This window comes from Pantherophis guttatus, chromosome 2 (assembly GCF_059756535.1).
Source record: "Pantherophis guttatus breed Tessera chromosome 2, ASM5975653v1, whole genome shotgun sequence".
In the NCBI taxonomy this organism is placed as follows: Eukaryota; Metazoa; Chordata; class Lepidosauria; order Squamata; family Colubridae; genus Pantherophis; species Pantherophis guttatus.
The window spans coordinates 210,256,357-210,269,213 of record NC_142064.1 but is presented as its reverse complement, the minus strand read 5'-3'; the positions used below and the strand labels follow the sequence as shown (position 1 = coordinate 210,269,213).

The 12,857-nt window shown below is 44.3% G+C and overlaps 1 protein-coding gene across 19 annotated transcripts in view; it reads right to left on the bottom strand.

Moving 5' to 3' along the window:
- The window catches only part of DOCK3 (dedicator of cytokinesis 3), a 190,595-nt gene that overhangs the window by 70,769 nt on the left and 106,969 nt on the right, over positions 1–12,857 (bottom strand). For all 19 annotated transcript variants that reach the window (XM_034440103.3, XM_034440164.3, XM_034440113.3 and 16 more), the window contains 4 exons: positions 12,353–12,428; positions 11,017–11,117; positions 10,777–10,835; positions 10,043–10,191 (listed from right to left, as the gene is read on the bottom strand). In XM_034440103.3, coding sequence (XP_034295994.1) covers positions 10,043–10,191; positions 10,777–10,835; positions 11,017–11,117; positions 12,353–12,428 — 385 coding nt within the window. The remainder of the gene's footprint in view (positions 1–10,042; positions 10,192–10,776; positions 10,836–11,016; positions 11,118–12,352; positions 12,429–12,857) is intronic.

The following is a 12,857-nucleotide window of genomic DNA, read 5'->3' as shown; positions in this document are numbered from 1 at the left end:
CCACAGTACTCCTAACAATTCAGGAGATCCCACATCTCAGCACACAAAGCATCCTGGTCACTATTCTCTTTTCCCTCTGTTGAACTATCCCAGGAAACTCCTGTCTGTCTTCCCTATCAGCTCACTTAGATATGTACTCGCCTGGTGTAATATGGGTCACTGATATGCAGAATACCATAGTTTGTGATTGAAATGAATGAGAATCTTATTTTTGGGATGGGACTACATCATAATAAAAAATATTGCTTACAACTCTGTTGATTTGCTGTGGGGAGCCCTCTTGAATTTTGAGGAGGCAAAAGAAGACTTCAAGCCCTGCAGGTAGAAAAATAAGATGACTCTGATGTGAAGACTGACCAAATTCTTTTGGCATCTGGAAACTAGAACCAGGACATACATAGGAATGCTGTGGTTGAAATGAAAAGCTCATCTTCTATCTTGTAGTTCTTAGTTTCTTTACCCTATTCAACACATCGTCAAAGTATGTGTATTAACCAAGGTTCCTCCATTAAAAGAAAGGTTTTCCATTTTGAAATGTATCCTTTGGGACAGACTTGCTAGTTTGTGCTAAACATAAGGATAGAAGGCTATTGATCTGGCCAAGGTCATTACAGCACAGCATGTTTATAATCCTTTGAAAAATAAATGCTTTCCATCTCAAAAGAAACCTCTTGAGAAATCACTGATAATGCGATATGCAAGCTTCATAGTCAGCACTAGAAAATTCCAAAGAAGCTGAGAAGTAATGTTTCTTTTACCTAACATCCAGTATTTAGCTCTCTTTTTCAGCTGATAAAAGTTTCTGGCTAGAATTTCCTGGGGAAGTCTCAACTATAACTGAAGCTAGCACTTTAGAAAACAAAATCTGTATCTCTATACATTATTAAGGGTTTCCAATTTCTTGAATACTGGTATTGTAGGTGATGGTTTCTATGGCAGGAGCAGGTTGTTGCTTGATTTCCAATTAAAAGGAATAAGCCATTTGAAATAGTCATTCTGAATATTTTTTTTCTTCTCTTGAAAAAAATAGGTATCCAATAATGCATTATCAAGAAAAAGCATAACAGTTCAGAAGCAAAAAAAGGGAAGCAGATTCTAATGTGCTACCCATCCCTCTAGCACATAGTGGATTCCAGTTGTTTGGCAGACTGTGCCACAGAAACAGGAATATAATTCAGATTAATAATATGAAATGAGAGCAAGGAAGAAAATCCTGGAGTTAGCAAGATGAGAGATATTTGAAGACACAGGGACAAAAATTTAAGCAAAACCGAGAACGTTGCTTATAGTACAACTGAAGGTCAATCAGACTATGAAAACATATTACATAAAAATAATATAATTTCAGATTGAGGGTCTCATCTGAAAGTTGGAATATTTGCCAATTGCAATGTATGAAATATTCCTGAAGGCTTGTAAGATTGCTTGGTCTGTGCATGAACTATGTGTTTAGGAAATGTTGGTCTATATATAGAAGGAAACACATAGATTGAACTGCAGTTGTTCTTGACAAAAGCATACGTGGGAATATAAGAATAGTAAAAAAAAATAAGGACATTCACAGCAGCAGTTGAGAGAAAGTAGGAAACGGAGGGAAGGGAAAGTATTGGAAAGTGGAGAACCAGTAGGCTAGTGGGATAAGCTATGTTGTGAGGCTGTCCTTACTACAGTAAGGAAGCCTTGCAATTAAGGAACAAATGCACAGGCCAGTATATCAATGGCAGCTATAGAGAGGGAGAAAAACAAAGTGCTTGGAAGATTATGCATCAGCTGTCTGGTGGGATATGTTGATCTGGGACTATGGTGAAGCTAAGGGAAGACAGCAAGGAATAATGCTGTGGTGATTCAGAGTAAGCAGAGAAGGAACTACTAAAAAGATTGGGATGGGCAGCTGTGGAATATGATATCCTGAGATATCTGTGTGAGCTTAGGGAATGCACAGCAGGAAAGAGGCTAAAAAGACTATGGAGTAGGTTGACTGCATGGGAAGTTGCTGAAAGGGAGTCAAAAGAAAGGTGTCATGAACCAGCCTTGTCATTCATCCCACAAGTCAATCCGATTCCGACCGGACACAGGTGAGGTCTTATATCAAGACCTACCTAGTGGCGATAAAAGCGGCAAAGTCTAACCACTTTTCCACTCTTATCGCATCTGCAGAGAACCGCCCAGCCGCCTTGTTTAGGGTGACCCACTCCCTCCTCCGGGGGGGAGTGCGGGAAGATCCCTTGCAGGGTCGCGCTGAGGATTTTGTGCAATTCCTGCACGATAAAATCGCTCGGATTCGGGATGGCTTGGACTCCGACTGGATGAGTCCACGGGAGGAGACGAGGGCAGGTCTTGAGAATGTTACCTGGGAGGAGTTTGATCCTGTGACTCCCGAGGATGTGGACAGGGTTCTAGGTAAGATTAGTGCCGCCACGTGTTTATTGGACCCGTGTCCCTCCTGGTTGGTGCTGGCCTCCCGGGAGGTTACACGAGGCTGGCTCCAGGGGATTATAAGTGCTTCTCTGAGTGAGGGTGCCTTTCCTGCCGCCTTGAAAGAGGCGGTAGTGAGGCCCCTCCTCAAGAAGCCTTCCCTGGACCCGGCTGAATTAGCCAACTATCGTCCAGTCTCCAACCTTCGTTTTGTGGCGAAGGTTGTTGAGAGCGTGGTGGCACGACAACTTCCCCGGCACCTGGATGAAGCTATCTATCTGGACCCGTACCAGTCGGGCTTCAGGCAGGGGTACAGCACTGAAACGGCATTGGTCGCGTTGGTGGATGATCTCTGGAGGGCTCGGGACAGGGGCTGCTCCTCTGTCCTAGTCCTATTAGACCTCTCGGCGGCTTTTGATACCATCGACCATGGTATCATGCTGCAGCGGTTGAGGGGGTTAGGAATAGGGGGCACCGTTTTGCGGTGGTTCTCCTCCTTCCTCTCCGACCGCTCGCAGTTTGTGTTGGCAGGGGGACAGAGGTCGACCTCGAGGCATCTCGCATGGGGAGTGCCGCAAGGGTCGGTCCTCTCGCCTCTCCTGTTCAACATTTATGTGAAGCCGCTGGGTGAGATCATCCGTGGTTTTGGGGTGAAGTGTCATCTGTACACTGACGATACTCAGCTGTACATCTCCACCCCTGACCACCCCAACGATGCCCTTGACGTGATGTCCCGCTGCCTGGAGGCCGTACGGGCCTGGATGGGGAAGAACAGGCTCAGACTCAACCCCTCCAAGACCGAGTGGCTGTGGCTTCCGGCGCCCCGATATAGTCAGCAGGTGCCATCGCTGACTATTGGGGGTGAATCCTTGCCCCCCACAGAGAGGGCTCGCAATCTGGGTGTCCTCCTGGACGCACGGCTGTCTTTAGAAGAGCACATGACGGCTGTGGCCAGGGGGGCCTTTTATCAGGTTCGCCTGATTCGCCAGTTGCAGCCCTTTCTGGATCGGGACGCCTTGCGCACGGTCACTCACGCCCTTGTCACCTCCCGATTGGACTATTGTAATGCTCTCTACATGGGGCTCCCCTTGAAGAGCACTCGGAGGCTCCAACTGGTCCAGAATGCGGCCGCGCGGGTGGTTATGGGTGCAACCCGTTGCGCCCACGTGACACCCTTCCTGCGCGAGCTGCACTGGCTCCCAGTGGTCTTCCGGGTGCGATTCAAGGTGTTGGTTACCACCTTTAAAGCGCTCCATGGCATAGGACCCGGGTACCTTCGAGACCGACTTCTGCCACCAATAGCCTCCCACCGACCAGTCCGCTCCCACAGAGAGGGTCTCCTCCGGGTGCCATCAGCCAAGTTATGTCGGCTGGCGACACCCAGGGGGAGGGCCTTCTCTGTGGGAGCCCCAGCCCTGTGGAATGAACTGCCCCCCGAAATACGAAAGATTTCCGACCTCCGGGTGTTTCGCTGCGCTCTGAAGACCCTGTTGTTCCGCCAGGCAGGGCTATTAACATAACGTTTTAAATTGGGGTATTTTAAATTTCTGGGATTTTAATTGGAGCCTAATTATTTAATTATTTTAAATTTTAAATTGTTGTCGTGTTTTTTGTGTTTTTAAATAGGCTGTACACCGCCCTGAGTCCTTCGGGAGAAGGGCGGTATAGAAATAAAATTATTTATTTATTTATTTATTTATTTATAAGATCACTGTAACATTCTCCAAAATCCTTCTGAATTTTCTTTCATGCAAAATGTGCTTGGTGTTGTTTCTACGAAAACAAAGCCAATTCAGGATTATTCAACAAAAACTTTTGGAGTACAATAATTTGTTCTGGATTAAAACAAAACAAATTTCTGCTTTATCCCTACTTTGGAATCTGAAACTGAAAATCATAGATTTGTGATGCTACACTTCTGGTTTTCACTTGATGTGCAGTTTGAAGGCCTCCTATAAAATGAGTTGATATCCAAGTCACAATAATTATCATACTAAGGAAGGGCAACAGAGAAGGCTGAACTGCTTAATTCCTATTTTGCATCTGTAGTTTTGCAAAAGAAAAGAGGACTGGTCCAAACTGTCAAAAGCTGCATTGGGTGTTGGGATAAAAAGAGAAAGATCATAATAAAGAATTGGGGGGAAAAAAACCTGAGTAATTTTGAATGAATTTAAGGGTCTGGAACTGGATGGATTATATCCCAGGGTGTTGCAAAATTAGCATATGTAATTTCAGAACACTGATTGTAATTTTTGAAAACTATTAAAGGATTAAAACAAAGTTTGTTCTGGAAGAAATGCCAGAAAATTGTAGAAGAGCAAATGATGTTCCCATTTTCTTAAAAAGAAGGAAAACATTGATTCAGGAAACTACATATCGGTTAAATTGACATCAGTAAATGAGAAATTCTAGAAAAGATAATTAAACAGTGGCTTTGTAGGCACCCAGAGAGGAACAAAATGATTACTAGAAGCCAGCATGGTTTTGTCAAAACTAGATAATACCAGACAAATCTTACTGCATTGTTTGATGAAGTGATTAATTTAGTAGACCAGAAAAAGTCTGTGAATATAGTGTACTTAGCTTCCAGAATGGTATTTGATAATGTTGACCATACCCTTTTCCTTGATAAAATGGAATAATGTGGGATGGATAATCCCACTAGCAGAAGGATTTATAGCTGACTGAAGAACCAGACTCAGCATGTGATCCTTAAATGCTTTTATGCCAACATGGAGAGGTAAGTATCCTGTGGAAGATCTTGACTACTTAGATGAGGAACTAGAAGGAGTACAAAAAAAATGCAGATGATGCAAAGGTGAGGATTGCTAACACATTAGAAAACAGACTCAGTGCTCCATAAAATCTTGGTAGTTTTGAATATTGGCCCATATCCAACAAAACACAGTTCAATGTTGAGAAATGTAAATTCTACACATAGGTAGGAAAAACAGATACAAGATAGGCAACAATGGCTTAGTAATAATACTTAGGAGATGGATCAGGTCGGTCTAGTACTTGAGCCACTAGTGTGATGCTGATGCTAAAACAGCTACTTCACTCTTGAACAACATTAACAGAGCTACAGAGTCAAGATCATGAGAAGTGATAATTCTGCTCCATGCTGCATCTGCCAGACTGTACTTGGGATATGGGATATTGATTGCCTTAATACAAAGATGATGAGGACCCAGAAAGAGCACAAAGAGTGACAAAGATGACAAGAAGCTTGGAAACTAAACCCAATGAAGAATGCTTAAATCAACAGGTTATGTTTAATTTTAAGAAGAAAAGACTGATAGCAGTTTTCAAATACTTAAAGGGCCATCCTAGGGAAGCTAGGAGCCATGGCTCCTGAAGGTGGGACAAGGAGTAATGGATGGATGCTTTACAGAGGGGATCCAATCTCTAAATTAATATATTCTTTACTTAGAGCTATTTAGCCGTAGTAGTAGCTATTTAGCTTTTTGGAGTTGTGGGTACTCTATCACTGGAGGTTTTCAAGCAAGGCTTGGAGTTGTGTTGTATAGTATGAGGATTCCTGCTCTGGGTATAGAATTGGATCTCTTCAGTCCTATGATTCTATAATTTATTTGTTTAATTTATTTATTTGTTTAAATTTCTATACCGCCCTTCTCCAAATAGGACTCAGGGCGGTGCACAGCCTAAGTAAAAACAAAGCATACAAAATTTAAAAAACAGTATTAAAATAATTAGATATTCTGGCCGTAAATTAAAACAACCCAATTTAAAACCAATTTAAAATTTAGCTCAAGCCAGCCCAGCTAGTTGAAATAAATAAGTTTTCAGGGCCCGACGAAAAATCCGGAGGTCTGTTATTATACGTAACTCCGAGGGAAGGTTATTCCAGAGGGTGGGCGCCGTCACAGAGAAGGCTCTCCCCCTGGGGGTCGCCAGCCGACATTGTCTGGCGGACGGCACCCTGAGGAGGCCCACTCTGTGCGAGCGTACTGGCCGGTGGGAGGCTATTGGTGGCAGAAGGCGGTCTCGTAAGTACCCCGGCCCTAAGCCATGGAGCGCTTTAAAGGTGGTCACCAACACCTTGAAGCGCACCCGGAAGACTACCGGGAGCCAGTGCAGCTCGCGCAGGAGAGGTGTCACATGGGAGCGCCTCGTCGCCCCCATAATCCCCCGCGCGGCCGCATTCTGGACCAGCTGGAGCCTCCGGGTGCTCTTCAAGGGGAGCCCCATGTAGAGAGCGTTGCAGTAGTCCAGGCGGGAAGTGACTAGTGCCTGAGTGACTGTGCGTAGAGAGTCCCGATCTAGAAAGGGGCGCAACTGGCGTATCAGGCGAACCTGATAAAAAGCCCCCCTGGCCACGGCCGTCAAATGGTCTTCTAAAGACAGCCGTGCGTCCAGGAGGACGCCCAAGTTGCGAGCCCTCTCCGTGGGGGCGAGTGATTCGCCCCCAATAGCCAGCGATGGCGTCAGCTGGCTATATCGGGACGCTGGAAGCCACAGCCACTCGGTCTTGGAGGGGTTGAGTCGGAGCCTGTTTCTCCCCATCCAGGCCCGCACGGCCTCCAGGCACTGGGACATCACTTCAAGGGCATCATTGGGGTGGCCTGGGGTGGAGATGTACAGCTGGGTGTCATCAGCGTACTGATGGAACTCCACCCCGAAGCCACGGATGATCTCACCCAGTGGCTTTACATAAATGTTGAACAGAAGGGGCGAGAGGACCGACCCTTGTGGCACCCCACAAGCAAGGTGCCTCGGGGTCGACCGCTGCCCCCCCGTCAACACAGATTGCGACCGGTCAGAGAGGTAGGAGGAGAACCACCGCAGAACGGTGCCCCCCACCCCCAACCCCGCCAACCGGTGCAACATGATACCATGGTCGATGGTATCAAAAGCCGCTGAGAGGTCTAACAGGACCAGGATAGAGGAGCAACCCCTATCCCGAGCCCTCCAGAGATCATCCACCAACGCGACCAATGCCGTTTCCGTGCTGTGCCCAGGTCGGAAGCCGGACTGGAGTGGGTCTAGATAGACAGTTTCATCCAGGTACCGGGGAAGCTGTTGTGCTACCACACTCTCAACAACCTTCGCAACAAAGCGAAGGTTGGAGACTGGACGATAGTTAGCCAAAACAGCCGGATCCAGAGAGGGCTTCTTGAGGAGGGGCCTCACAACCGCTTCTTTCAAAGCGGCCGGCAGGACCCCCTCACTCAAAGAAGCGTTAACAATCTTCTGGAGCCAGCCTCGTGTCACCTCCCGGGAAGCCAGTACCAACCAGGAGGGACACGGGTCCAATAAACATGTGGTCGCATTCAGCCGTCCCAGGACCCTGTCCATGTCCTCGGGAGCCACAGGATCGAACTCCCCCCAGATAACACTCTCAAGACCTGCCTCAGTCATCCCATCCGGACATACCCAGTCAGAGGCCAGCCCTTCCCGAATCTGAGCGATTTTATCATACAGATACTGCACAAAGTCCTCAGCTCGGCCCTGCAAGGGGTCATCCCGCGCTTCCAGATGGAGGAGGGAGCGGGTCACCCTAAACAGGGCGGCCGGGCGATTATCTGATGACGCGATAAGAGCGGCAAAATAGCTAGATTTTGCCGCTTTTATTGCCACTAGGTAGGTCTTAATATGAGACCTCACCAGTGTTCGGTCGGATTCGGAGCGGCTGGTCCTCCAACTACTCTCCAGGCGTCTTTTCCGGCGCTTCATCTCCCTAAGCTCCTCGGAGAACCAAGGAGCTAGGTGAGTTCGGTGCCGGGTCAGAGGCCGCAAAGGCACGACACGGTCCAAGGCCCCGGCAGCCGCACTATCCCAGGCGGCCACCAGGTCCTCAGCCGAGTCGTGAGTCATAGTCTCAGGAAATGGCCCAAGCTCCATCTGGAACCTATCAGGGTCCATCAGGCGCCTGGGGCGGAACCACCTGGTCGGTCCCGCCTCCCTGCGGCGGGGTGCAGCGGTTAGAAAGTCCAGTCGAAGGAGCGAGTGGTCAGACCATGACAAGGGTTCGATGACTATATCCCCTGTATCAAGGCCACTCGACCACTGACCAGAGACAAAAACTAAGTCCAGAGTGTGTCCACCCATGTGAGTGGGGTCATGAATTAACTGAGTAAGGTCCATGGCCGTCATGGAAGCCATGAACTCCCGAGCCACCTCAGACGTTTCGCCGACAGATGGCAGGTTGAAATCCCCCATGACTAGAAGTCTGGGGGTACCAACCGCCACCTCAGCTATGACGTTGAGCAGCTCAAGCAGGGCCGTTGCCACGCGGCAGGGAGCCAGGTACGTGATCAACAAGCCCATCTGTACTCCACGACCCCATCTCACAAAAAGGGACTCACATCCGGCTATCTGTGGAACAGTGGTCTCCCTCGGATCAAGACTTTCCTTTATAATAACCGCCACCCCCCCACCCCTGCCCTGAGCTCTCGGCTGATGGAATGCTCGGAAACCTGGTGGGCACATATCCACGAGGGGAACCCCCCCCTCATGGCCCAACCAGGTCTCCGTAATACCTGCCAGGTCCGCTCCCCCCTCCTGAATAAGATCGCAAATGAGGGGGGCTTTATTTACCACGGACCTGGCATTGCACGACAGCAGCCGAAGGCTCGGGCCCTGAGAGTCTGAACAGCCTGGAATACGAGAAGGGCTATGGGGACCGGGGCGCGCCACCGCTCGAAGATAGCGAGTGCGCGCCCCCACCACATGATGCGGCCCCCTGCTCCCGCCGTATCTGCCCCTCCCACTCAACACATTGATAGAAAAGCCCTCGACAGAATGGACTCTAATGTCCCCCTTACCCCCGGAATCTGCACCCTCCGTGGCCCCACTAACAGCTGGGCCGGACCCCTCCCCCCGTGGGTTAACCCCCAAACCCACACAACCCTCCCACCCCTTAAAATCCCTTAAAAATCTATCAAAAAGTTTCCCTAAAAAACCCCTGAATCCCCTTTTTGCAGCATGCCATAAGGTTCTCTCCTATAAGTATCCTACATAAATCAAAGTCTCCATAAATAACTTTAGTACAAATGTTTTCTGTAATGCAGAAATACTTGTGTGATATACAGAAATCATAAAGAAGAATGGTTTCTCTTCCATTTTTTTTTCCAGAGACAGAATATATTCTAAATTTAAACTCATTATTTAGTCTTAACAAAAATAAAAATTAAAGAGACAGGCTCTTTTTTCCTTTTTAAGATTAGAGCTTGAAAAGAGAAAGCATACAACTCACAGTCTGGATTTATTGTACAGTTGAATCAAAATTCAGAACAATGTGAGTGGGAAACAATAAAATAAGAGAATGGGATTGGAAAAAGTCTACTCAAATAAAGTTTTGCAATTGGCTGTACATTCTATACGTAGTTCTTGACTTACAATCATTTGTTTAGTAACCATTCAAAGTTCCATTCGTGGTGAAAAAAGTGACTTACTTCTGGCCCTTTGCACTTATGACCATCATAGCATCCCCATGGTCAAAATATGGATATTTGGCAACTAGCATTTATTTACGATGGTTGCAGTATCCTGAGGTCATTGAAATATGCTTAATAGTTTGGGAGCAAAACGCTTATTATTTCTACTTGGTAAATGAACATTTAAGTAAGAAATAAACATTGTAAGAACTGAAGAGACATTTTACCTGTTTAAAGTTGCCATTTTTTCGCTGTTCCCAGTCCATCATGTCATGAAAAATGGGGATCATAATGTTGCGAACCTCTAGCTGTGGCACAAGTGTGACACCCAGAAAAGGACCGATCATTCCAGGAATAAAGTGAATTTTATGTTCCCCTGAACAACAACAACAATAAAACCAAGCAGTTATTTAATACCATTTCCTCTGCATCCCATTTCCCACTCTTTTTTGTTTACCTTCCCTGCTATCTGAAAATATTCTATAACTGAAGATAAGGAATGAAGTCAGATATGAATCAAGCTAGATGCTTATACCATAAAGAATTAATCCAAAAAGGAACAGAATAAGTTATGCTTGGAAATATGTACCGTGTGTCTCCGAAAATAAGACCCTGTCTTATAATTTTTTGAACCCTGAAATAAGCGCTTGGCCTTATTGCCATGCGCTCAAAAGCCCGGTTGGGCATATTATCAGGGGATGTCTTATTTTGGGGAAAACAGGGTATGTATACAGGTAACTATCATCTAATGATAGTGTACAGTTCCAAAGGACAAATGATTCTCCTGTTTTATAAAAATGATTTCTAGTAAAGTTGTACCAATGTGTATTATAATCTAGTACCTATGGTGCTCTGAATGCTCCTTTAATAGTGGATGAAAGATTGCCAGCACTGCCCTATTATTAGATTAAACATAAATCTTAAACTGAGTAAATCTCAGTTTCCTCAAAGATTAACTTACCCAGATTCTGCCACATGCTAAAAAGCTCATATGCCATCATCACACGCATATCACCATATCTGGAAATCAAACAAAGATCCAAAGGGGAAAAAATGGAATATTTGGATTTTTAAAGTAAAACAAGATTTGGCAGCATTACTATTAGACTACATCTTATAAAAACAGAACCAGAGGAAAAAACAACTGCCTTACTTTCAAAGCAAACATCTGAGAATGAAAATTAAATTAATATATTCTTACTTGTCCAGAATCTTTTTCTGCTTAGCTGGAGTAAATGTTTCTAGCTGGAGGCTGGGTTGGTTGATAAATAAAACTGACAAGCTGAAATAAGAGTTCCAGGCCTAGAAAATAGAAAAACAATGAAGCAAGTAACTGAAAACTCATATATAATTTAGTTTTTTAGTATATCTTTAATAAATGTCCATTGATTGTTCTAAAAAGCACCAGAGATAATGATAATGACAATGTATTTATTATAATGATATATTTATATTCTATATATCTGCTTAGAAAACACCTAAGCCAAATGATTATAACAAATATAGTCATTACATAATGAGAGCAGTTTCATGTATGTAAGTACTGTACATATGATATGGGCACTTCTTTCACACACATCAATAAACAATGCATAGTAGACCTACTTCATAATATAATTCTATAACTGAATTTCTGAAAGTGAATTATAGAATTATAATAAAAATTCTATAAATACACACACAAAAGGCAAAGACTAGCTATATGAGGTGAGGAATCCCATACGTATTACTCCACAGAGACTATACTGTCAAGAATTTTTGAAGTTTTATAAACAAAATTTCTAAACTAAAAAACCTTGTATTGCAATTCTTTACATCATTACTTGGGTTTGTTTGTTTGTCTACTAAACTCACTGGGATTTACCTCTGAATTCTCCCCCACCCTTCCTTTCAATTGTGTCCCATTCTCTGAGACTGCCTGGACAGGTTTTCTTGGCAAGGTTTTTCAGAAGTGGTCTTGCCATTGCCTCCTTCCTAGGGCTGAGAGAAAGTCACCCTGCTGCCCTTGTGCCCAAGGCAGGACTACAACATAGCCTCTTGGTTTCTAGCCTGGTGCCTTAACCACTATACCAAAATGTCTCTCTGAGTAGACACACATAATCAATTGCCAGTGCCGCTTATTAACACAAATTCTAGCACTTCTGGTAGCCTTTGTTAAGTGAATTGTTGTCAGTAATTAATTGAGGCCATTACATGATCACAATTTGCAAACTCCTGCTGGCTTTTTCACTGATTTTCCTTGTAGGAAGCTGGCAAAGAAGATGGCAAATGTGGATAATGTGAGCACAGGGATACTGTGATGGCTGTAAGTACAAGGGCCAATTATACGTATGCTCATTCAGTGTTGCCATACATTTGAATAGTCACTGAATGAGTGGTCATTAAATGAGGACCATCTGTATTCTTCTATTTTTTTCTGTTTTAAAGATCTGAACATTCTTGGAGGACTTTGGTGCAAATGCTTTATTAGTTGTCATTTAATAGCAAAACAAATACAACGTTAACCATTTAATAGTATAAAGAAATTTCAAAAATACCTTAAAATCAAAATCCGTTTCAGTGAAATTCTTATGTAGTGCTGCAGACAGATACTGCACTGTTGTAACTATGACACTACAATAACGAAAGGAACAACATTATAGTAGTGTTTAAAGAATATGCAGAATATTTAAATTTAGCGAAAATAATGTTCTTTTATATTTATTGAAAAATAGTGGTTAATATATAATTTAAAAAATTGCCAATCCATTTTATCAGGAACATGAAGGCAGCCTGAAACATTCTTATCTAATAATTTGCCCCATGGAAAGCTAATCCTTAAATAGATTCCAATTCCAATACATTATTGAAAAATCTATCCAATTAAAATCATTCCATGTCTTAAGACAGCCTAACACCACACTTAACGTCTAAATAATAACTTCTCCCACATCTATTGGTTTTGTTCATAGCTACTATTAAGAACTGAATTATACTGGGTTGATATTCTGGGCTTTTGTTGCTGTTGTTCACAATATTTATTTTCATTTTATAAACTGGCTG